Source organism: Boleophthalmus pectinirostris, unplaced genomic scaffold (assembly GCF_026225935.1).
Source record: "Boleophthalmus pectinirostris isolate CB_2022bp ecotype Guang Dong unplaced genomic scaffold, ASM2622593v1 HiC_scaffold_8, whole genome shotgun sequence".
NCBI lineage: Eukaryota > Metazoa > Chordata > Actinopteri > Gobiiformes > Gobiidae > Boleophthalmus > Boleophthalmus pectinirostris.
The window spans coordinates 17000210-17025340 of NW_026571515.1; the positions used below are offsets into that span (position 1 = coordinate 17000210).

The 25131-nt window shown below is 39.1% G+C and overlaps 3 protein-coding genes across 4 annotated transcripts; all 3 read left to right on the forward strand.

Annotated features, from left to right (window-relative positions):
- Nucleotides 1-5942: 5942 nt before the first annotated feature.
- On the forward strand, nt 5943-10744 carry hspb7 (heat shock protein family, member 7 (cardiovascular)). Its single transcript, XM_020922453.2, has 3 exons — nt 5943-6338; nt 10129-10253; nt 10327-10744. The coding sequence occupies exons 1-3, from the start codon at nt 6179-6181 to the stop codon at nt 10504-10506; spliced, it is 465 nt and encodes a 154-aa protein (XP_020778112.1). The 5' UTR covers nt 5943-6178; the 3' UTR covers nt 10507-10744.
- Nucleotides 10745-11806: 1062 nt separating this feature from the next.
- zbtb17 (zinc finger and BTB domain containing 17) lies at nt 11807-19731 on the forward strand. Of its 2 annotated transcripts, none has more exons than XM_020922343.2 (15): nt 11807-11968; nt 12718-12932; nt 13113-13289; nt 13372-13686; nt 13770-13856; nt 14281-14543; nt 14616-14758; nt 14925-15225; nt 15656-15743; nt 15947-16063; nt 16829-16949; nt 17028-17158; nt 18123-18383; nt 18762-18851; nt 18927-19731. In XM_020922343.2, exons 2-15 carry the CDS (start codon nt 12728-12730, stop codon nt 19316-19318), a joined length of 2691 nt encoding a protein of 896 aa, XP_020778002.2. In that variant the 5' UTR covers nt 11807-11968; nt 12718-12727; the 3' UTR covers nt 19319-19731. The 2 variants fall into 2 exon arrangements, with proteins under 2 accessions (XP_020778002.2, XP_055022274.1); XM_055166299.1 differs by lacking the exon at nt 11807-11968 and adding an exon at nt 12150-12606.
- Nucleotides 19732-20064: 333 nt separating this feature from the next.
- ddost (dolichyl-diphosphooligosaccharide--protein glycosyltransferase subunit (non-catalytic)) lies at nt 20065-24340 on the forward strand. Its single transcript, XM_020922397.2, has 11 exons — nt 20065-20333; nt 20836-20946; nt 21453-21536; nt 21631-21734; nt 21815-21909; nt 22132-22225; nt 22303-22451; nt 22635-22782; nt 22870-22990; nt 23273-23379; nt 23829-24340. The coding sequence occupies exons 1-11, from the start codon at nt 20102-20104 to the stop codon at nt 23976-23978; spliced, it is 1395 nt and encodes a 464-aa protein (XP_020778056.2). The 5' UTR covers nt 20065-20101; the 3' UTR covers nt 23979-24340.
- Nucleotides 24341-25131: the final 791 nt, after the last annotated feature.

Genomic DNA, 25131 nt, shown 5'->3' on the forward strand with positions numbered 1-25131 from the left:
AAGGAGAGGAAAGAGAAGGTGAGAAGAGAGGAAGGGAGGAGAGGAGAGAAAAGGGAAGGAGAGAGGGGAGTGAAGGAGAAGACGAGGGGTGGGGAGAGGAGAGGAGACAAAAGAGGAGAGACGGGGAGAGGAGAAGAGAGAGGAAGAGAGGAGAGGGGAGGAGGAAAGGAACAGGGAGAAGGTAAGAGGTGAGGAGAGGAGAGGGGAGAGAAGGTAAGAGGAGAGGAAAGGGGAAGGAGGCGTGAGGACAGGAAAGAGGAGAGAAGGGGAGAGGAGAGAAGAGGAAGGGAGGACAAAAGAGGAAAAAGGAGGAAAGGGGAGGAGAGGACACGAGAGGAGGAGAGGGGAAAAGAGGAAGGGGAGAGGAGGGGAGGAGGCAGGAGGTGGGAAGAGAAGGAGAAGAATGGAAGAGGAGAGGAGAAGAAAAGACAGGGGGTGAGAGGAGGAGAGGAAGGGGAGAGGAGGAGGAGGAGAGATTGTGAATAATAAGGAAAGACAACAGATTTATTAAACACTCCAGCATCCAAATACAAATGAGAGTAGGATGAGTTGTAAGCATCTGTCATGAACAAGTGTCTTTTGTCTCAAGAGAAATGATGTTCCAGATTTAAATCAGGATTTCAGTCAGGGTTTAACTAACTTGACCTTTTTTTACCCAAAGGCACACACATTTCTTCAGTACACTCTGTTATCTATTTCAGAGGTAATCTTATGGGCCCCGTCCCTATGCTTAAAGGTTCTATATTCGACTAAAATTGACTCTCATGAGCTTTAAGCCATGTTATAATGTTATTGCATCATCAAAAATATATACCTGGAGTTTGAGTAATCCATTATTATTAGTCTACATCCCCAAAGCTCTCCAAAATACTTTTTTCCATCCTGTGATGCCATGAAGTGATAGAACTGCCTTTTACCTTTAGTTCAGGAGAGAATGGAAATTCCTGGGGTAAACCTGGGTCCGTTTGCCTGACCAAGCAAAACCATAGGTCTTTGACAAAACCATGATGTTTGGTCTCTGAAACCATATCCTGTCTCCTTGATTTCTGATGAGAGTGATTGACATGATTATTAACTAACCAGAGAAACGCATGATCTATTCATGTCAAAACAGGCCTATATAACAGCTAATTGGGCTACAAGTTTACAAAGCTAAATAACAATAATAATAGTATTGTTTGACACACTTCATGGTCTGATTCCTAGAAACTGGAGCACCAGGACAAAACTTACACAGACGCTATACAGGGAGATCTTCTTGTTGTGAGGTAGAAAGCATTCTGTAAACATGGGGCAGCCAGCTGTCTTGTGAGCTCATGTACTATTTTATTTCACGTTATCTTGATGCACTTCAGCTTAAAGGTCTTTGACTCTTGTGATCTTTAAGACGTGTGAGAATGCTGTTACCTCATCAAAAACATACTTGGAGTTGTGTTTTGTTTCATTCACACGTGTCTGAGTAATCCTTTATTATTAGTCTGTCGACATCTCCAAAGTTCTAAATACTTTGTTCCACCTTGTGATGTCACGAAGTGGTATTTTTCAAGTTAGCGTCTACCTTTTACCTTTTGTTTAGTAGAGATTGTCTGGGGGCTGAAATCCTCCAAATCATTCTAGTGAAAGTGTATGGAGTTTAAAAACATGGTGGAGCACTTCCTGTATTACCACATGACATCACAAGGTGGAACAGAGTATTTTCAGTTCGAGGGAAGAACTCCTGAATGTGCAACATTTGTGTGCAAAAAGATGTGTGAATGAAACAAAACACACTTCTAGGTGTGATTTTGACAAGGAAACAACATCATAACAGATCGGAAAGTAACATAAGATCGGCTCTTTAAAGTCTAGTCTAGCAATAAGCACAATAATCCTTAGGCACATTAAAATGACCTTCAGTGTGATCTCAGTCTGTACATTATGTAACTGAGAGCAGCTGGGACGCACCCCACCCCATCCCAGCCCTCTCACCCAGTCTGCCCCAGCTCCCCGTCACCCCCCTGATCGCCCTCACCCCCCTCACCCCCCTCACCCCCCCACCTGCTCACCCACTCAGCTCTGGTTCTGTGGGACAATAGGAATGTACACAAACAAACACCGCAACAGCTCAGACAACTGTACTGTACTGTATAAAAGTCTTAGGTATCTCTACTTTACTTCAGTACAGTTTGGAGCGGATACTTTTTACTTTGACATTTGAGAGCAACCATGTGTACTCTGCTCCTCTACTACATTTTTGAACAAGACTGAAAAGTTTTTTTATTATTGTTTGAAAGCTACTGAAAAGACTTAATCAAGTTCATAATTTGATCAAACAAAACATACAAAGAAAAATTGTTGGAAAAATATTGATTTAAATTGTTTCTGTTGAACAAAATTCAGCGCAAATCTTTATCAAAATCTATTCATTTGAAGCTTTATTAGATCTCAAATACTTTCAGTTAGGTAGCTTTTTCACTTGATTATTTTTTGCTTTGGGGTCTGTACTTTTACTTAAAGGTGCACTGTGTAACTTTTTTGGTGGAGTGTCTGTCAAATGCTTGTCTTAATGGAGATGTTATTGCTTGGAATGTTTCACAGTATGGCATTAAATCTTTCTATCTTCATGGAGATCAAACCAGACCAAATTACAAGTCAGATCTGTGGAGTTGCACATTCAGAATACCTGTTTTTCTATATATTTTTTACCTATAAAGACACCTGTAATTGAATAAATGTAAGCTAGAGCTGTTTAATGTCATACTGCGGAAAATTCCAGGCCCAGCAATTGCATCTCCATAGAAACAAGCAGGTGACGGACCCCTAACCAAAAAGTTACACAGTGCACATTTAAGTAACAAAAATCAAGTACTTCTTCCACCACTGCTAGATGATTAATCTGCCAAGTACTAACTTCTCAGCAGCTTTTTTCTTTTTGATATTCATTGTCTTTTATTGAAATTTTTAAGGCAATTTGTGGCATTTCAAACAATACTTTTTACTATTCTTTGAACTGTGTGAAAGATCTAAAAACTGACCTTCATCGACCCATGTCAAAGTGCCTGGACAGTGATGAGTCAGTCTGAAATAGCCCTGAGTCACACAGGAGCGCTCTGTGGAAAGAGGAGGGCCTTCACTGATGATGGAAGAGATTGTTTCTTCTGGGAAAGACAAATATGCTCATTTTCAAAAGGACAGGGTTAGACTTTTTCCCTTACGTGAACAGCAGACAAAGAAGTGTTAGCCAGCAAGGATTAAAATAATAATTTGATTCCACCACACACCAAACGACTCTTATGAGTTTTAAGCCATGTTATAATGTTGTAAGATCCTCAAATACATACCTGGAGTAGGGTTTTGTTTCATTCACACATTTGAGTAACTCTTTAATTATTTGTCTGTCTACATCTCCAAAACTCAATGCTCTGTTCCACCTCGTGATGTCATGAAGTGGTAGTTTTCAAGTTAACAGCTCCTTTTAACTTTTGTTCAGTAGAGTTTGACGATTCCAGAGCTGAAATTATGCAGAGTGTGAATCGTTTAAGAGAATGATTTGAACAATATCAAATGATTTAACCTTATTACACTATTTTCCGATCAATGGTATAATGTTGTTTTCTCATCACAAACCCACCTGGAGTTGTGTTTTGTTTCATTCACTCATGTTTAACACACAAACCCTCAATAATTTAGTTCTTCTCTCAAATAAAAAACACTGTGTTACACTCTGTGATGTCATGTGGTGATACAGGAAGTGCTCCACTGTGTTTTTAAACTCCATACACCTTCACTAGAATCATTTAGATGATTTTAGCCATGAAGAGAAGACAAGAGAAGAGAAGGTAGACAGAGGTAAGAGGTAAGAGGAAGATAAGAGAGGTAAAGAGGTAAAGGTAAAAAGGTAGCTGATCATTTAAAAACTACCACACCATGATATCACAAGGTGGAACAGAGCCTTTTGAGCTTTGGAGATGTAGATAGACTACCAGTAATAATAAAGGATTACCGGTACTCAAACTCAAAAATGTGTGCATCAAACAAAATGTTTCAAAATTAAATGATACCTATGTGAAGAGGAAAACCATTATAACAGATCAGAAAATAGCGTAATATGGGCTCTTTAGGTAACATTACTCTTACATGATCACAAACTTTGTCTACTCTAGAGCATGTCACAGGAAAAGTAACATAACATCACAGTACAGCCCTCTCTTTATCTGTATGAATCAAATCTAACGCTGTATTTCCAGTGCATTTGCTTAGAGTCGTGTGGAGCTGGTACATTCAGTCCCTATAAAGGCTTTAACACCAGCTCTGAGAGAGAGAGACAGAGCGTAATCACCACCACAGCAGCCCTCTGGATATTCTTAGCACAAAACCCTGTCACCGCTAAGACCTGGTGCACACGGGCCTTTTGTGTCCACATTCACACACATTCTTTCCATCACACATTCTGCTCTTAACTTACACTCACAGATAAGCTAATCAGCATTTAACCGCTAGCCAACTGAGTAGCACCTTATGATATCTATAGGCTATTTACGACCTTAATAAATTATGAAGTAAGGGTTAATTCATACTGAGCACATGGTTTGTTAAAGGGCCCACGTTACACAGTTTTCTGATCTGTGCTATAATGGTGGAGTTATACCTGGAGTTGTGTTTTGTTTCATTCAAACATATTTAACACACAAATCCTGCATATTAAGGCCGAGTTCTTCTCTCAAAACAAACAAATAAAAATACCTGTGTTCCACCTCGTGATGTAATGTGGTAAAACAGGAAGTGCTCCACTGTGTTTTAAACTCCCTAGATCTTCACTAGAATCATTTGGACAACTTCAGACCTGGAATTGTTTATCTCCACTGAACAAAATGTAAAAAGTACTACAGTTTCATGACATCACACACTAATAAAAAAAGATTACTCAAACATGTGTGAATGAAACAAAACACAACTCCAGGTTTGAGGTAACAACATTTAAACATGGCTTGAATCTCAGAAGAGTAAATTTTGTGTAATATGGGACCTTTACGTCACATTTTATTACTGTGTTAATGCAAGAGATCTTTAAAGTCAAACTCCGTTAAATAATTAAAAATAAAGGCTTTCCACATTAGACACATCTAAACTGTTTTGTTTGCCAGCCCCACACTGCCAGCTTAGTCCTTGTTATTTATTTATTTACTTATTTAAATGTATTTAATGAGACAGGGACAATGCACAATTTACACTAACCTTAACAGGACAGATGCATTGTACTAGGTTGTAGTACCAGTGTTAATTTCCACCTGTAGTCCCTGGGCAAGTTCATTGATTGATTGTATTTAATGGACCTTAGATATCAGCTGTTATCTTGGTTTATATCATCAGAGATACGTATAATACTCCCTACAACAGAAGCATAGTCAGATAATTAGACTGAACAGGACTAGACTGGACAATACTATTACAATGTCCTGAGGGCTCATATCTCTGGGTGCTAATAATAATAATAATGTAAAGCAGACCTTTTCTATTACATTAGTTCAGACCAGCAGATGGAACTTATTAAACGTATGTGCCACTTCATTATTACTAGAAACATACTGATTTATTTTTCATTTAATTCCATTCCCCACTGAGCAAAACTCTATAAGACAAATTTCTGAAGCCCTCAGACTTAAAATGAAGAAAACATTGAGGTTATAATTAAGTTGGATATGTTACTTTGAAAACATGGTCTCTCATTTCAGCAAAATTATGTAAAGTCAATACGAACTGAAAACGAGAGTCTGAAAAGCAATCAATACTCTATTTGTAGTCCATTTCAGGAACAAAAGAAGTTAGTGCAGTGTACATACACAGAGCCACAGTGATTAAATCTGAAGTGGTTTATTTTGAGGTGTGTGTGAGAGAGAGGACAACTGCTACCCCCTCCCGTCTCTGTTCCTATCTCTCTTCTGAGGCCTGCTTCTCTAACCTCCAGCCCCCAACACAATCTTTCCAACCAAAATATAAATATAGCTCCGTTAGCCTTTTCCAATGAGCTCACGTGAGTACCTCCAAACCGGTGGATATATAAGGACTGGTCTGTGATTGGAAGAACAGTACAGCATCCTCACTCACCATTCAAAACAGGTCATAACTATCCACAGATTTGTTTGACAGAGTTTCGTGGAGCAGGCAGGAGAAGAAAACAGAGTTTGCCTCTCTCTCCTCCATGAGTGTGGAGAATTCTTCAGTGTACAGATCGGAGCGTAGTTTTCACCAGACCTCTTCTTCTTCTTCTGCTTCTGGGGGCCCGGGCATGGACAAGAACCGGGGGCTGTTTGCGGAGGACTTTGGCTCCTTCATGAGGCCTGGGAGCGACGCCTTCTCTGGTAAGTAAAAACAGAAGAGTGAAGGAGGTGAAGGGCTATTATTTCATCTCTGGAATGTTTCACAGTATGGCATTAAACCTTTCTATCTTCATGGAGACCAAACCAGACCAAGTTACAGGTCAAATCTGTGGAGAGGTAACACTGCTCACAGTCAGTTTTTCTAGGTATATTTGAGCCATAAAACCACCTATAACTGAATATTTTTAAGGTGGAGCTGTTTAATGTCACACTGTGGAACATTCCAAGCAGAGCAATGACATCTCTACAGAAACAAGCAGGTGACTGGGCCCCAACCAAAAATGTTTCATTGTGCACCTTTAATTAAAATATATAGGCATCTGTACTTTACTTAATTACATTTTTAAGCGGATACTTTTTACTTTTACTTCACTACATTTGAGAGGGTTGAGGACACTGGTGGTTATGTAACTTTTCCTGAGGAGTGTCTGTCACGTGCTTTTCTCCATGGAAATGTCATTGCTTTGCTCAGAATGTTCCACGTTATAGCGTTAAGCATCATCAAACTAACAACCAGACCACCTCTCCAAGTCAGCTCTATGGAGAGGTGAGCCCAATTACTGAAAGAATGGATATGGAGGCAGATGGAGGATAGCTGTTAGAAAAGTCACAGAGTGGACTTTAATGTAAGCTTGGGTTGTTCACGTGTCCATTGTCACGAAATGACCTTGACTTATTTTTGGAATGAAATGAAGACGAAATGAATATAATAATGTCTGGACACTAGAGTTATTATCCAATTATTATAAAATTGGTCCGAGAACACAAAGCTTTCAAAAACTCAAAGTCAGAGTTATCTTCAAAATGTCAAAGCCATATTCCTGTTTTGAGCAAAAAAACATGATACGAGAAGCTGCATGGATTTTCTCTTTGGCAACGCGGTGGGTCATTTGGTTTATATATCCTACTATTATCGTCAGGATTTTGTAACACAAAGTCCCAGAGCTACCAGATATTATGGCAAGATAAAAAATAAGACATCCCAGTTCCTCCAAACTCACAGACTATTATCATCACAATAAGTGGTGGAAGAAGTACTCAATTTTGTTATTTAAGTAAAGCCAAAAAATACTTAAGTAAAAGTATCACATGAAAAAATCTACTGAAGTGAAGAATACTGAAGTACCTGTTTAAAAAACGTACTTAAAGAGTAACAAGTGAAAGTATTTCGAAATTTAATAAAGCTTCACATGTAGTGATTTTGATAAAGATTTGCGCAGAATTTTGTTCAACAGAAAAGGAAAATTTAATCAATTGTTTCTTTCCTACCTGCTTTTATTTTTGTGTATTTGTGTTTGCTCAAATTATGAAGATATTAAACCCTCAGCTTTTTCTGCAGGTCTCAAGCTATAATAAAAAATATTTCAGTCCTCTTTGAAAACGTAAGCACAAATACAGATATCTGCTCTCAAATATAGTGAAGTAAAAATAAAACGTATTCACTCTAAAATCTACTTAAGTAAAATACAGATACCTAAATGTATACTTAAGCACAGTACTTTAATACTTTTACTTTGTCACGTTCCACCGCTGACTGTCCATTATGATAATGAGTGTCAGGAGGGTTGTATTTGGTGTCACTGAGCTGTAGGATTGTGTACAGAGGTCACACAGCAGGTCAGGTGTCATGGCCGCTGCATAGACACTAAATGGTCTTTACTCCTGAGTTTAGACCTGGGTCAGAGCTGGTTAAGCTGATTAAGTTTTTCTTTTTGTTTCAAGGAGACGTGTTGTGTTGTATATATGAAAGTGCAGATTGTAATGTATCCTAGCCCACAGAGACATTAAATTACAATACAATACAGTACAATACAAATAAGAGTCAACTAATTCTGTAATATATATTATGTTGTGACGATTTTAAACTCTCACTATTGTTCCATGGAAAATCTGCCATCTCGGTACGCAATAATCAACACAAAATCAGACTGAGGTTCAGACCTATCTAAAATGTATTGCTCTGAGACTAAAAAGTGTATGAATGCTTTGAATTTTGCAAATCATATGGCTGCTTCCTTGAGGGCTAATGACAATAATGACCTATAATGATTTATTTTTCCTCTGGATGCCCTGCCTTTTGTAAACACTAATGTGGGTAATATAGGGTCAAAATGACTTCATGCACAGAAGAAAGAAATAAGTTAGAAAATTAGAAAGATAGTTAGAAAGAAAGATAAAAAGATATAGATTTGGATATATAGATAATTTATTGATCCCAAAGCAAATTCAACGTTCAGCAGCTGCTACATAGAAACGAACATAGCAACACAGAAGAAAAGGGGAAAGGGACTATTGCTTGCCTAACCACACCACTCACATCTTATTTAGAAACAGACTGCGACCTTCTCCATCCTGAACTTTTGAGACACGAAAACTTTAAATGTGCGCACACGTACAGTCCGTAAGAGTGAAGCGAGGAGTCAGGGGTGGGGGTCCCATAGGTGCTGTTCAACCCAGATACAGAGACAGACTGGAATGAAGGTCTGCTGCCAGCACCCTGAGCTCACTCTCCTAATACTGAGATGACGGACGCATGAGGAATGACCACGGGGTTGCCTAGTTACGGGGAACAACAGAGCCGCACTCACACACCTTCGGATGATGTCAGTTATTATATTAGAGAGACGCAGAGGAGGTCAGAGCTGCATGAATTTTACAATCTGTGGTGGCCTCTGTTATTACAGTATAATTTTATCACACAAATCAACATGTCAGCGATGAATTGTTCTCATAAACAACCTCAACGAAATTTAGCACCAGACTCTTATTTCAGGCAGTCATTTTCAGAGGCTATTTTACTGTCAAGAGTTTGTAAATAATCACAGTCTCTATTCTTCGACAAGGTTACTCATTTATTATTTAGCTCCATCTTATATTAAAGTAGTAGAGCTTTGCGTGGAATTTGGTTTCTTACATGTAATTTTATTATTACAGTGCACATTCATATTGGCATATAAGCTTTAAAACCTGAAAGCTATAGTAAAGTTCCCTTCATTTTAAGGCTGATCTTACCATTTATAATATCAGAGCATTAGGAGAGGCTCCACAGAGCAGATATTTGAGACATATCTGAAAGGGATTGGATGAACTAGGGGCTTGTGTAATTTAATAAACCCATATGCGGCCGATTCATTCCATGGTCGTAATCAATCATATTTTCTGAGAGTGTGGAAAATCATACATGATACAGGCCAACAGGCTGAACAGGGCGGACTGTAGCTATGGGTTCATTTCCATCCATTGTCCCACTATAACCGTCACAGATGTACTCTCATCAGTGTGCTTCAACACTGGGTGCACGGTGAGTAAATTGTCTTGCCTAAAGACATAATGACAGTATGTACAGAACCACTGCCCCTCCATGGCAACTGGTATTCCCAGCAGTCTCCCATCCCAATAAGTGGAGTGTGCAATATTCAATTTTTTGGCCCTATTATGACACTAGCCCTTTGGGACAATGAATGGAAATTACTCTTTGGCTGCAATCCAGTGTGTTTACATTCAGGTCTGTAACATGTCTGTCCATGAACATGCACCCAACCCCTAAGAAAAAAAAATCCCAGCAGTACTAACCAGGACAATCCTTGCTTTGCATCTGAGATTAGATGAGATCAGTCATTCTCAAGGTCATAATAATATATCAGTCTTACATGGAAAGATGGTTGTGTGTCTTGCCTGTGGGCACAAGGGCAGTCTGCAATACCAAGATTGGAGATTTCACAAGCTGCTCACCAGCTAAAAGTTAAACAGCTGATCTTTTCCTTGTCTGCAGGTGGTGCTGGAAACATCAAGACTCTGGGAGACTCATACCAGTTCACTGTGGACGTGCGGGACTTCTCCCCAGAGGACGTCATCGTGACCACGTCCAATAACCAGATCGAAGTGCGTGCAGAGAAGGTATAAGACTGTCTGTTTACCCTTCCCCTCCATCACAGCCTGGGATTAAACTAACCTGCTCCTCCTTTGACAGCTGGCCCAAGATGGCTCCGTCATGAACACTTTCACCCACAAGTGCCAGCTCCCTGAGGACGTGGACCCCACCTCAGTGACGTCATCGCTGGGGGCCGAGGGGACGCTCACTGTGAGGGCCCGGAGACAAACAGCCAAACATGAACACGCACAGACCTACCGCACAGAGATCAAGATATAAACACGGACTCATGATCCAATGTTATTTTGTACTGGTTGTTTTGTTTTGTCTCCTTCACGCTACTGAAGCCTGCAACACAGAGCCCCTGTCCCTTCCAGCACCATGATTCACACTCCTGCTCTGACGTGTGCAGGGTGGGAGCAGATCACTGGGTTTGTTTTGTACTTATTTATTTTTTTGAGCTGCATTGACTGAATTAAATATTCTCTCAAGTGCTGCTAATGCCTTTGTCCTACATAAAATCACTGAATCACTTTACATAGACACAAACTTTAGAATCAGATCTCCCTTCCTTTGACCTCACAGAGTCTGCATGTTCTTCCTGTGTCTGGGTTTACTGGGTTTACTGGGTTTAAGTCCCATAAAGTAGTTATTCCTGATCAAGGTTAAAGTAAACTTTGGAGTCTAGGCCTACCAACCCCCAAAAAAACCCACCTTCTGAGACATATAGAATATTCCTTATATCAATCTACGTTGCAATTGTTAAGTAAAATATGCCTACATAAACTTTGCCGTAAAACTGTATTCTTTATTTGTATTGAAAATGAGTCATTATTGGGTGTTTGCATGTATTATAATGATGCAGTTGTATGAATAAACATTTTCCTCTTTCTATGTGTTTCTTAAATTCACAACCTACATTTGCTCTACAATTCTAAGAGGTTATACATTCAGGCCTACCTTGGACCATGAAAGGTTGACTTGCTTCTAACTCTCTAAAATGAGGCTTAATTGTGGGTTAGTTCCCCCAGTCGATAAAGTGTGACCCCATGGTCCTGTATATCTCTGATTGTTAGCAAAAAATATGCTGTGCCCAGTGAATTAATTATCAATAAACTGCAAGTTGCAAATGGCTAATTCCAACATTTCAAATTAATAAAGCAAGTATAGTTCACACATAAGAATGACTAAGCATTTCCCTCAAGTTTTGTCATAAAATTAGTTTGCAAACAGCTTTCTTTCTGAATAAATCTATTTTCATTTGGTGTGTAGCGCCCCCTTATGCGTGATGGGTAAACTACAACAGTATGACACCGCATGCTGAATCTAAATGTTGACAGCAGGTGTCAGGATTGGATTTAGCATTGTCCAACACACTGTGTACAAGGGACTCCTTTACTTTTTTTTTTTTTTTAATATTCTGGTCACTCAAAGACTTATCTCTATGGTTCTTGTACTTGCGCTTCTGTAAAGTTTGTAGTTTGTATCACAGAACTATAAAAAATAAATAAATAAAGATACGGTCTATGGTGCACAATCTGCGACCCCGTGTTTGCGCATGCGCAGCCGACACGCCGCCTGGCCCCAATAATCGATCAGAGAGAGAAAGATGGCGCCGAGCTGAGCCAACGGAACAGGATCGATCACCGAAAAACTCGATTGAGTTGTTCCTCCAACAATATCAAACTTTCTGCGGTACTCGGCCGATTTAAACACAACGGAAAGGGGCAACAAGAAGAAGGTATGTTTTACTCTGTCTAACAAAATGGCGTTTTCAGGCAGCAGACGTGCAAATAGGGAAAGAACAACAGCGAGCTGCCTCCCGCCATCTTCCCCGCAGTCTGCTGCATGACAGGGCGCTAAATTAATCCCTGATAACCAACCTGCAAGGATGGAGGAATTGTAATCGATGTGGTGCACTGTCAAACCACCAAACTGTCAAAACAAACGCACAAATATCATTCACGCCGACTACATTTGCATTTATTTATCTTCGCGTACAGTAGAAGAGTCAAAGTCAAAAGCGCTGCATGCTAACAGCATCAGAGCTCTGGACAGGCTGTGTGATGATGACAGGCTTCATAATATCAAACAGGATGTTTATTATGGTGACATGTTCCTCTAGAAAACACAATCAGACAGAAGCACCATTTAAACTTATGTAATAGATCCACAGATTTAAAGAAAAATGACGAACCGTGTGTTTGTATTGAGCGATCCTGAAATTATGTTACCGAAGAACACGGTGTTTATTAAATTTTGCATTAATTAATTCATTACTATTTAAGTTGAACAGACAATTAATATCAATGTGTGTAACCTCCGTAAATGATTTAGTACTGCGGAAAAAGTTATGTTACAATTGAAATTGTCAAGACTGTGAGTAAACTTTGGGGGTTTAATCTTGATAGCCCAATAACAATTATTTGACTTATTTTGTGCAGCTCTATGTTCTGCCATCCCATTTATAATTTTCTTCTGTCTCATCAGAACTAGAGCAATGGAGTTCCCATGGCACTGTGGGAAGGTCCTGGAGCAGCTGAACCACCAGAGGAAGCAGGGCTTGCTGTGTGACTGTACTTTTGTGGTGGACGGGGTGGACTTTAAAGCTCACAAAGCTGTCCTAGCTGCCTGCAGCCTTTACTTCCGCACTCTCTTTGTGGAACAGAAGGATGTGGTGCATCTGGATATAAGTAATGCTGCAGGTGGGCTTGCAAATGGCAGATCTTTTTACTCAAATCCAATTTTCTATATTTATAACTGATATAATTTGTATTCTAACTGTATAAAATGTAGAAGTTGTTTGTTTGATTATTTTTAAGTTATATCAGAATTGGCATTACATTCAAGACTCGTTCTGTTGCTAAAAGATTTTGTTCACTTAGGTTTGGGCCTCGTCTTGGACTTCATGTATACATCCAAATTGAATCTAACCGTTAACACTGTAGTTGACGTTATGACTGTGGCAACCTTCCTAAAGATGCCTGAGATCGTAAACGCCTGCTCCGCTTATCAAACCATGGCCAACCCTGGTCCCACCATTGTCACTGTAGACGTACCAGGTAAGTTTGTTTGGCAGAATTTCCCCAGTGCTTTCACTGACCAATGATGGTTTATGTATTTGTATGTGTTTGTGATTGACAGAGGATAAAGGATTCAAAGTAGATCCAAATGTTCCTATGGAAAGTGACCTGGCTGCAGTGGCAGCACAGGTGGAAGAAAGCCAGTCACAAATACCCCCTGCAGAAGATAACAGTAGTGCTGCAGTTTCTACTCAGGAAGAAGTGCCACCTGAGACACAGCAGACACCGCACACAGACTCCCAGTCAAAACCAGCCTCCCCGGGTAAAACAAGGCCATCCAAAACTCCCCCAACTGTGACGAAGAAAAACACTGTTAAAAAGAATGTAGCAGCACAAGGCTTCAAAGATGACCCAACTGATGCTGACTACACACCCAGTGAGTAGAGGTTTGGTCAGCAGTTTAAGTCCTTCAGAAAGGAATAATGATTTGAAGATTTTTTTTTTTTTACCTTTTTGCAGAATCCCTCTTAAAATCTGAGCGTTCCTCCTATGTGAGTTCAAGAGGAAGGAGGATCAGAAAACCGCCTCAGAAGAACTACCCACCTGGTGCGTTAATGCTTTTTTGTGCTGTTTTTGTTTAGCTGCTAGACAAGATGCAGCTTCTTGTCTCATGTTAAAAAGTTAAACATAAAGCTACCACGTACAAGTTTATCGGATTCTTTTTAGTAGATGACAGATGTGAAACCTGTTCCCCCCTTCCCTCACCTGGCCTTTGTTCAGGCTCACCTGTGCTCTCTGGTTTTCTTCTGTCAGGCAGGCACATTGTCAGACAGCAGTAACGTAGATAGCACCTGGTGATATGTGAGAATACAACAGGACCGGGTCAGCCAGTCTAATTACAGATAGTAGTTAAGTCATATCCACTTTTATCCATAAGATTTTGGCTCAAAATCTACATTTATGACTGAATAGGTAAAATGACTATGTAAAAAAGGTGATACATAGAATTTTTATGTTTTCTGTATGACAGACAATGACTCAGAGGAAGATGTCCAGCCTAAAGAAGCTGATCTGAAGGACACCGTGACAGAGGAATCACAAGCCAAGACTGACCATAACAGTGAAGAGGCTGCGGAGGAGGAGACGGAGGAGACGGAGGAGACAGAGGAGAGTGAGGGGAGCGGGCAGGACGATGAAGGAGAGAGTGATGGAGACTCCAGAACAAACCCGTACAGGCCTAAGAGCGGCAGGGCAGAGACCAAACAATACAGTTCAATAACTCACAAGTGTGAGGTGAGCTGCTGGGTATAGTATTATACTGTGCATGTAGTCTGTACCCTCACATGGATCTCCATGTGTTTCTAGGACTGTGGGAAGGTATTCACTCACACTGGAAACTTCAAGAGACACATGCGCATCCACACAGGAGAGAAGCCCTTCAGCTGCAGAAACTGTAACAAGGCCTTTTCAGACCCTGCAGCCTGCAGAGCTCACGAGAAAACACACAGGTACAAATTATTTATATATTTCATGAGTAGTTTTTAAGTTATTTTAATATTGTATAATTTGGCTTGTCTGATTTCTATGCATTAGGTGATTTGTTGCAAATACTCACATGTTATGTAAAACAAGGTTACATCTTTATCATTTATCTTTTATGTTTATGTTCTTCAGCCCACTGAAACCATTTTGCTGCTCCACTTGTGGGAGGAGTTACCGGCACATCAGTTTGCTGAACATGCACCTTAAACGACACACTGGAGAGGCTCGCTACAGCTGTGACCTGTGTGGGAAACTGTTCACAACCTCCGGGAACCTAAAGAGGCACCAGCTTGTCCACAGCGGAGAGAAGCCTTTCCAGTGTGACTACTGTGACAGGGCCTTCTCCGACCCCACAGCCAAGATGCGACACCTGGAGACCCACGACACAGAGAAGGACCATAAGTGTCCTCACTGTGACAAACGCTTCCACCAGGTAACAGCTCAGATCAGAGATCGTGCACTGTAAGTGTCTGCACTGCAGCAGTAGTTCTGTGGTTTGAGGCAGAGCTCAGAGGGAACCTGGATCTTGGAATCCAGTAAAAAAAAAAAAACATCTGTACTGATATATGCTTATTCATTTTCTGAAGGATTGCAGGGGGGTGGGGGTAATGGCAGGAGTGAGGTTTGTTTGTGAGAGGAGATGAGTAAATGAGGGGTTTAAAAAGTTAAGATGTCAGTGTCTGCCTTCATCTTGTGTTTGACATATGTCTGAAAACCATTTGTGTTTTTGAGTTACATCAATATAAACTGACTTCAGTGTAACTGCAAGCCAAAACAAAGGGTATAGTTTTGTTGGATGCTAAAAACAGAAAAAGTTGAAGTGGAGGATGTGTGTCCTTTTTATTATTTTATGTTGTGTTTAGCTGGGAAATCTCAAAGCTCATCTGAAGATTCACATTGCAGATGGACCTCTGAAATGCAAAGAATGTGGCAAACAGTTCACCACTTCAGGTAAACAGTGAATAGGTCACTGACTCTAAAACTATTGTCATCCTGAATTAATACATTTTATTAATTCTCTAGTGTTAAGAAACATTAAACAGTATTCTGATTTATTGAAATGTGTAAATGCAAACACACCTTTGCACATTAAAAAAAACATACTTTAACTGAAAAACATACTGAAATTTGAGATTATTTTTGCTGTGTTTCAGGGAACTTGAAGAGGCACCTGCGTGTCCACACTGGAGAAAAGCCCTATGTGTGTAATCACTGTCAGAGAGCATTCAGTGACCCAGGAGCCCTGCTGCGGCACGAGCGCACGCACACCGGTACACAGGGGGCAACACTGGGTTTTTTAGGCTGTTTTTTGCTGTTTATTAATCATGTGTCATAGAGATCGACTAATGTTTTGTTTCATGGCTGATGTCGATACTGCTGATACTTGCTCAGAATCCAGAGCAGGTGATGGTCAATAAATTCTATATTTTTGGGCCGATTTATATAGGGCCTCAAATTACTATAAATTACTTAAAGGTGCATTGTGTAACATTTCTGGTGGAGGGTCCTTCAAATGCTTTTCTTCATGGAGATGATGTTGCTTTGTCTGGAATGTTTCACAGTATGGCATTAAACCTTTCTATCTTCATGGAGACCAAACCAGACCAGGTTACGTGTCAGATTTGTACGCGACTCCGCTCACAGTTGAAAACCACATTGAATAAATGTAAGGTAGAGCTGTTTAAAGTCATACTGTGGACATTCCAGGCAGAGCAAAGACATCTCCATAGACACAAGCAGGTGACAGACCTCCAACCAAAGAGTTACATAGTGTACCTTTAAATTTACTATACACACCCACGGCCTGTTTTACCATAAACCTTTAAGAGAACAGTGCATCACATTTAGTGCAGTTATCTTTTTGTACTAAAGTAAAATAACTACAGTCTGGAGATTTAAGACCTATAGCCTATACACTAAAAAGTCAAAATATCTGCATTATATATCGGTCTATCTCTAATGGTTTGTACCAAATCTTGATACCATGTGCCCTTCACCTCCGTTTGACTGTCAAAACTTCCATTTATGTGTTGCAGGTGAGAAACCGTGTGTGTGCAAGGTGTGTGGTAAAGCTTTCACTCAGGCCAGCTCCCTCATCGCTCACTTCAGGCAGCACACTGGAGAAAGGCCCTATGTGTGTGACCGCTGTGGAAAGAGGTCAGAGAAGCAAGTGAAAAGAAAAAAACAGAAAAAAGCACAGTAGAATTGGTGGATTACTATAAAAATGTGTTTCAGGTTTACTCAATCCAGTCAGCTCGCCAACCACATCAAACACCATGACAATGTGCGCCCACACAAATGCCACTTGTGCACCAAAGCTTTTGTGAATGTTGGAGACTTGTCCAAGCACATCATTGTTCACACAGGTAAGACGAATGCACTGTGCACGCCAAGAATCATGTTTCCTGTACAGATTGGGCCTCATTCTTTAAGCACTCTTAAAAACAAATTTGTACAGTTTTAACAGTTTTGGCATTCAAAAGATTTTCTTAATTGAAACTTGTGTAAGAGTAAATCCTACAAACAGTCAGGAGCACTTGTAGCAACAACAATTATACTCTTTATTATTATTCTGATAATGCAACCAAAAATTCCATTTTCCATTTCCATTTTTTGTAAGTAGGGCTGCTCATTTATGGAAAAAATCATTATCACGATTATTTTGGTCAGTATTGAAATCATGATTACTCAAACGATTATTTTTTAGTTAGACGATGCATTAATTCAGCATTTCTCTCTCTCAAAAATAGACTGTGTTATTGATAATTTATGCAAAACTTTCAAATTGAAAATAAATAAAGGCTACAGATATTAACCTTAGAGCAGTTTTGTGATGTATAAAACATAAAATGAATAAAATATGCTTGATACATGAAATAAGGCTTAGAAAAACATAAATGTATCCAAAATAAACTATATATCCAGATGTTCTACAATCTCTATATTTAAAAAAATAAAATAAATATACTTATTTATATTTTTTAAAATCCCAAAATAAACCTTGTTAAACTTTAAATCGTTTCAGCTTGATTATATGAGCTTGGAGATCGTTTGACACACAAATTGAAATTGCAATCAACATTCGATTAATTGCACAGCCTTAATTGTTAGGCTGCAAATGATTTCTTTTAAAAAATAGTTCTGTGGCAGCCTCGATCTGTCCCTGCCCCAGTGCACTCCTTATGGGCCACACCGAGCTGGACTCAACCCCACCCCAACCCTCCAAGAACGTGTTGTGAATCTTAGCATCTTCTATAAATGGAAGTTATGTATATTTTTTAAGAAAACATTAATGAATAAGGTCCATTTTTTGTTCTGTACTTTTTACAGGTGAGAAACCATTTCTATGCGACAAGTGTGGCCGAGGGTTTAACCGCGTGGATAACCTGCGGTCACATGTGAAGACTGTGCATCACGGTAAAGCTGGGATGAAGAGACTGGTGGTGACAGAAAACAGCTCACAGGAGGCGGAGGCTGGTGGAGGGCTCTCTGTCTCACTGAATGAGGTCAACATCGTCACTGTCACCACTGACGACATCGTTACACTGGCTACAGAGGCTCTGGCATCTTCAGCTGTAACACAACTCACAGGTCTGTTTTAGAGTAAAGCACAGAACACAAATCTTAAAAACTTTTACATGCATTATTATTGTGTTTGCTGGTCCACACTACAGACAGAATGAGAGTTTGTCTCTTTTGTATATCCTAGTAGAAGTAACTTACCAGCATCAGAATGTGATGGAAGAGTGATTAAATAATACAGTGATGTAAACTAATTTGTGTCCAGGGGTAGCACAATAGATGTAATTATAATGCTTTTCTTTTACAATTTACAATAAATATAATTTTAAAACAAAAAACTTTCAGGAATCGCTCTGGGCTTAGAAATGATGTGCCTGTGAATTTCTTTTTATCAAGTAGGACATAACCTTGAGTAGAAGTGTAAAGGATTGGCCTCTGTGTTAACAGTTGTTCCAGTGGCCACTTCAGGCTCTGCAGATGAAACGGAGGCTTTGAAAGCAGAAATTACTAAAGCAGTGGAGAAAGTTCAGGAATCAGGTAAGATGATCAGAGTGCATTTCTATTCTACATAGTTTAAAGTTCATAAAATAGTATTTTACTCTCAACATTTAGATCCCAACATGCAGATCCTCTACGCCTGTGATTCGTGTGGGGACAAATTCTTGGATGCCAGTTCTTTGGCGCAGCACGTCCGCATTCACACAGCCCAGGCTTTAGTCATGTTCCAGGCAGATTCAGACTGTTACCAGTACACCACAACTACCACCGCTGGGGAGGATGCCACCCCAACATGGCAACCTGCATCAGAGGAGGATATCCAGGAGGGGGAGCTGGTGTTCAGGCCCATGGACCAGGAAGAAGAGGCTCAAACAGACACTGTGGTGGGTCAGGAGGAAGAGGCAGCAGCATCAGTGCTGGAAACACAAACTGAAGTCAAGACAGAGGATCTGAAGAAGAGTGGGGAGGGCAACAATCAAACTGAGGACATGAACTTACAGAGTTAGACAACTAAATTATAAAGAAGCATTTGTGATATTTGGACAGATGACGGCTGGAAACTATAAATATAAATCATGGGGAAAGCTTTTGTAAAACAAATTTGACCTGCATGTTGTGCATTTTATTTTTGTTTAACTTTTTATTTTACCTAATTAATTATAAGAACTGTCAAGTCCCATAATGAGGAAATTCCAGAAGCTGCTTCATTTAAAAAACAAAAGTAGTCCTGATATTAAGTTGTGTTTACATTAATTTTATTTTCCTGAGCATCTGTACATTTATGTTTAACTTCAGTGAGTGGCTTTCCTACTGCTTCTGAGTGTCACACAGTGGCATACAAGAATTCTGTCTCTATTTAGATGTCTACTATGTGTATAAGACAATAAGCTGTATTTTATTAAAATAATAATTAACTACATTGTGTATAAATGTCTTTTGCATTTTGCAGACAGTAAATCTGTAGTTTATTTTGATTACACAATTAAACAAAAGTTGAATATAGGAAATAAGCCTGTTTACAATCTCCTATGTAATGTGCATTATTCTTAGTTTCCAATATTATTATTTTATATGTTAAAACAATGTCCGGGTCTTCAGAGAATCATTCCGTATGAACCAGATTAATTTTACATGTGAATTTTTGCATTAACTTACTTCCTTGTCCCTAAGCGCCGTCTCACTATTGGTCAGAAAGTGTTCCGGGTGTACGCGTTGTGGCCTCTGATTGGCTGAAGCGCCGGCGCACCGTGGACCTCACGCTTAACGCTGACGTCGACTTCTGCAGCAAAATGGCGACGTTGACAGAAGCCGTGCAGGGGCCGCAAAAAGACCAGTGTAATTCCAAAAAACTCCCTGCTATGAAAACTCAGAGGAGACCGCGGCTTCTGGACAGTATCATGCTCGTGTTTATGTGTTTAGCTGCGTTTATGCACGGTGCGTTTGCGGATGGGAAGACGCTGGTTCTGCTGGACAACCTCAACATCCGAGACACCCATTCAATCTTCTTCCGCAGTCTCGCAGGTTCGTGATGTTAGTCTAAAATAGTCTAAAATGCAATATCGTTGTAGGCTAGAATGATTGAATTTGCATAATTCAAAACTGGGACACATCCGAGTTGGTATAAATAAATAGTGAATGCGTAACATGGTCCATTCTTGACTCACACGAGGGTCAGTCATATCTGTGAGACTTCTGTCGGTGCAGTTTTTAATCTTATGGTCATTTTCAACTACTTTTCTATATTTTAGCTAATGGCAATATGTTCCCCTTTTTACTGTACTGGGTATCAGATTGGTCAAAATAGGGACACTTGGAGATTTCTGGTATAAAACTGGGACAAATCAGTGGTTTTGGATACATCTGCAAGGACACAGGGCTTAAAACTGGGACTATCCTGAGTAAATAAGGACATTTGGTCATCTTATTGTAGGTACTGTGTTATAATTATTACATTATGCAAAGTACTTTAACACAACAACACATGTGTATGAAACAAATCTTATTAATGACTCTTCTTTTTCAGATCGTGGTTTTGACCTCGCATTTAAAACGGCCGATGACCCCTCCCTCTCTCTGATCAAATATGGACAGTTTCTGTATGATCATTTAGTAATCTTCTCACCGTCAGTAGAAGGTACATAAACATTGTAGCCTACGTCTTCTTATGACACTTAAAAGGCCTATATTTCACTATTTTCTGATCTATCTTGTAATATTGTTTCCTCATCATAAACATACCGGGAGTTGTTGTCCATCTTGTGATGTCATGTGGTAGTACAGTCAGTGCTCCTGCATGCTTTAAACTCCATACACTTTCGCTAGAATGATTTGGATCATTTCAGACCTGGAATTTCTGATCTCTACTGAATACAAGGTAAAAAGGTAGCTGTTAACTTGAAAACTACAGCTTCATAACACACAAGGTGGAACAGAGCATTTTTAGCTTTGGAGATGCAGGCACAATAATTATGAAGGGTTACTCAAACATGTGTGAATGAAATAAATCACAACTCCAGGTATGTTTTTTAGGAGATAACAACATTATGAAATGATTACATTATGAATTAAAGAGTCGGTTTTGTGTAATATAGGACCTTTCAAATATTTGTCATGTGTGTAACTCAATGGTTTATTTTTCAGACTTTGGGGGAAATATTAATGTGGAAACCATTACCTCCTTTATTGATGGTGGCAATGTTCTGGTTGCTGCCAGCTCAGACATCGGTGAGTTTATATTATTTTTATTTAGGCTAATATTGTAAGTGTATTCTTATTAATAGACAAGAAATACAGAACTATTGTCCTGATTTAACCACAGGGGACCCTCTGAGGGAGCTGGGCAGTGAGTGTGGAATTGAATTTGATGAAGAAAAAACTGCTGTCATTGACCACCATAACTACGATGTGTCTGATCCTGGAGAGGTAAAATATCTGTAATTAAATAAAATAATAGTACTTATATATCAGTCAATAATAATTTGTAACATAATCTTTCCCTCCAGCATACTCTGATTGTTGCTGATCCAGAAAATCTTTTGAAAGCTCCCACTATTGTTGGCAAACCTACCAACAAACCAGTCCTCTTTAAAGGAGTGGGGTAAGTATATAATGACTCCAACATCTTTGCAATACCCTGAAGTTAACAGGGTGACTCTGTCCCATTTTATTGCCTGTATTTTTAAATATATGAATGTTGGAAAAATCTTAGTAATCCCAAGGTTCTAAACTGACAGACCTTTTCTCTTTTAATTCTTGTTTGTTTTGGAGCAGCACATTATACCACTGTTGGTATTGATACATTATTTTGTTTGTCTTTTAGCATGGTGGCAGACCCTGAAAACCCTCTGGTCTTGGACATTCTTACTGGCTCTTCAACATCCTACTCCTACTTCCCTGATAGACCAGTTTCTCAGGTAAACAGTTGATATTATTGAGCACCTTTCGAGTAATTATTCACTTAAATAATTTAAACATTATTATTGTATTCCAGTATCCCCATGCTGTTGGAAAGAATACTCTGCTGATTGCCGGACTCCAGGCTCGCAACAATGCTCGAGTAGTTTTCAGTGGTTCTCTGGACTTCTTTAGTGACGCTTATTTCAACTCTGCTGTGCAAAAGGCGAGGCCCGGGTCCCAGAGGTGAGTTTAAAACAAGAAAAAAAAGATTTGTTTTATTCTGATTGCATAAAATATGTATATTGTACGACTAGAGAAGTGTATTTGCATAGAAAAAACTAAATGGTGAACTCCAAGTAGGGCTGTCATGATAATACAATGTTCAATGAGCCAGAAAAACAGAATTAAATGGTCTTCTTTCTTCAGGTTTGAGGAGAACGGAAACATGGACCTAGCTGAAGCTTTGTCCCGGTGGGTGTTTAAGGAGGCTGGGGTCCTCAGGGTGGGAGCTGTCACCCATCACCCAGTGGGAGAGACCACTCCTCCTGCTGCATACACCATCACTGACCTCGTGGTGCGTACTAACTGTTCAAGACATTATACCAATGTTTAGTATTTTCACTGAACTATTCCTTAAATGTCCTAAATGTGTTATGTGCAGGAATACAGTATTGTGATTGAGATGCTGTCTGAAGGCCGGTGGGTTCCCTTCGATGGAGATGATATTCAGCTTGAGTTTGTGAGGATTGATCCTTTTGTCAGGACTTACCTTAAGAAGAACGGTATGTGTTGTTTGCATACTAGACTTCGACAAACTTTATTGATCCTTAAAGGAATTTATTTGGACACAGCAGCTCACACATTACAGTATATTATAATAACAAAGAGCAACAAAAATATAAATAGTACCGTAATGTGCAAGTAATATAAATGTATATGTACTGCTTTTCCCCAATTGCCTCCACTGTCTATGTTCAATTGTGATTGGTGAATGATGTCTTTGTATGTGTGAATGGGTAAATGTGACAATACATAAGCACACTATTGTTATTTCTTTGTTCCAGGAGGTAAATACAGTGTACAGTTTAAGCTACCAGATGTTTATGGAGTCTTCCAGTTCAAAGTGGATTATAATCGGCTGGGATACACACACCTTTACTCATCCACTCAGGTAACTTGATACTTGTGTTAGAGATCCAAACTAATTTATTGCAAATTCAATGATCATCAACAAAGTGTTATAGGGCCTATATTATACTACTTTCTGATCTATGTTATATTGGTGTTTCCTCATCAAAAACATACCTGGACTTGTGTGGTCAGGTAGGAAGTGCTCCACTGTGTTTTTAAAATCTAAACACTTTCACTATAATTATTTGAATGATTTCAGCCCAGAAATTGGCAATCTGTTCTGAACAAAAGGTTAAAGGTAGCTGTTAATGTGTGAATGAAAGAAAACGCAACACTAAGTATGTTTTGATGAGGTAACAACATTCTAATATGCCTTAAAACTCACTAGAGTCAATTTTGTGTAATATGGGACCTTTTAAACTGTGCTTAAATCAGCCACTGCACATTGTTTTTACAAGTTTAATTATTATTTTTTTCTTCTTGTTGTAGGTGTCCGTGCGGCCCTTACAGCACACTCAGTATGAGCGGTTCATCCCCTCCGCGTTTCCATATTACGCCAGTGCCTTCTCCATGATGATGGGCCTCTTCATCTTCAGCATCGTCTTCCTCCACATGAAAGAGAAGGAAAAGTCAGATTAAAAGAAACTAGTGAAAAGAGGGGAGATTATACAAGATGAATATGTTCTCTTCAGGCAGAGGACATGGACTGCAGTTTTTTGTACTGGATTTGAACTTGGATTTACATTCAATGATTGGTTGTGCTTTTTCTACTTTAAACCTTAACTAAAAGTTGTCCTGAATACAATTTGTCTGTACAAAATTTGCTTTATGTTAAAAGTAAAGCTAAAGAGCAGTAAAATTATTTAAATGTTCACTGTTTTTTACCAGGGGGAGGATTATTGTGACAACAAGATGCACTGAATATACCAACGGAGTTGAAAATTTAATGTGTCCATTGAAGTTGGTGTCATCTGAACAATAAAAATGTTTTGGACATTCCATTCAGTTGTTCACTTTTTGCAGCATGTTAAGTTGTTTATTTATTACACAGACACATGCGTATAGCTCATATATTATTTATGATATTTATTTTATAGATTTTTTTTTTATTAATAGCTCTTGGTGATTAACAGATTATAGAAAATTATGTCATACTCCCAGATGGGGGCAAGAGGCAGTTTCAACTACTGATTACACTGTACTTTGCTATGAAATACACAAAAATTAAACATTTAAATGTTGGACCTGATCATTTCTGTCAGTAACTAGACCCACGAGCTCTCTGTATCCCAACAAAAATCTGAATTTTAACAGTATCTAGGCTGACTCCATTTGTATTAAATAATAATGACCTATTAAAAATTGTGATGTCACCTGAAAACCATCAATTAAAAAAAAAAACATCTTACTGAAAACTACTAATGTCAATCATATCATTGTTTCACTGTCTTCCTATGACCTCTCATATAAAGCTGAGATTTTATATTTTATTACTTTTTTTTTTTTATTTCATTTTGACTTGTACATATACCGGTACATTTATATAATTATGCCTTATTTGACATCCTTCTCTTGCTATCCTTTTTTGCTACTTGTTTAGAATTATTATTACCATTTAGATTTTTACTCTTTGTTATTATATTGTGATGACCAAAAACATGCTACATAGGTCTCCAGGAAGAATAGCTGACAGCTAAGGTCAATTAAATACAATTAATCAATGAACCTGCCCAGGACTACAGGTGGAAATTAGCACTGGTGCTACAACCTGGTAGAATGCATCTCTCCCGTT

What these genes read in the sequence shown, in the direction of transcription:
- hspb7 (XM_020922453.2), top strand. Translation starts at nt 6,179, where the DNA reads ATGAGTGTGGAGAATTCTTCAGTGTACAGATCGGAGCGTAGTTTTCAC. An exon ending in TGGGAGCGACGCCTTCTCTG is followed by an intron (nt 6,339 to 10,128) that starts GTAAGTAAAAAC and finishes CCTTGTCTGCAG; the next exon opens with GTGGTGCTGGAAACATCAAG. An exon ending in TCGAAGTGCGTGCAGAGAAG is followed by an intron (nt 10,254 to 10,326) that starts GTATAAGACTGT and finishes CTCCTTTGACAG; the next exon opens with CTGGCCCAAGATGGCTCCGT.
- zbtb17 (XM_055166299.1), top strand. Translation starts at nt 12,581, where the DNA reads ATGTTACAATTGAAATTGTCAAGACT. An exon ending in CAATAACTCACAAGTGTGAG is followed by an intron (nt 14,544 to 14,615) that starts GTGAGCTGCTGG and finishes ATGTGTTTCTAG; the next exon opens with GACTGTGGGAAGGTATTCAC. An exon ending in GCACATCATTGTTCACACAG is followed by an intron (nt 17,159 to 18,122) that starts GTAAGACGAATG and finishes TACTTTTTACAG; the next exon opens with GTGAGAAACCATTTCTATGC.
- ddost (XM_020922397.2), top strand. Translation starts at nt 20,102, where the DNA reads ATGGCGACGTTGACAGAAGCCGTGCAGGGGCCGCAAAAAGACCAGTGT. An exon ending in GACTTACCTTAAGAAGAACG is followed by an intron (nt 22,991 to 23,272) that starts GTATGTGTTGTT and finishes TCTTTGTTCCAG; the next exon opens with GAGGTAAATACAGTGTACAG. An exon ending in ACCTTTACTCATCCACTCAG is followed by an intron (nt 23,380 to 23,828) that starts GTAACTTGATAC and finishes TTCTTGTTGTAG; the next exon opens with GTGTCCGTGCGGCCCTTACA.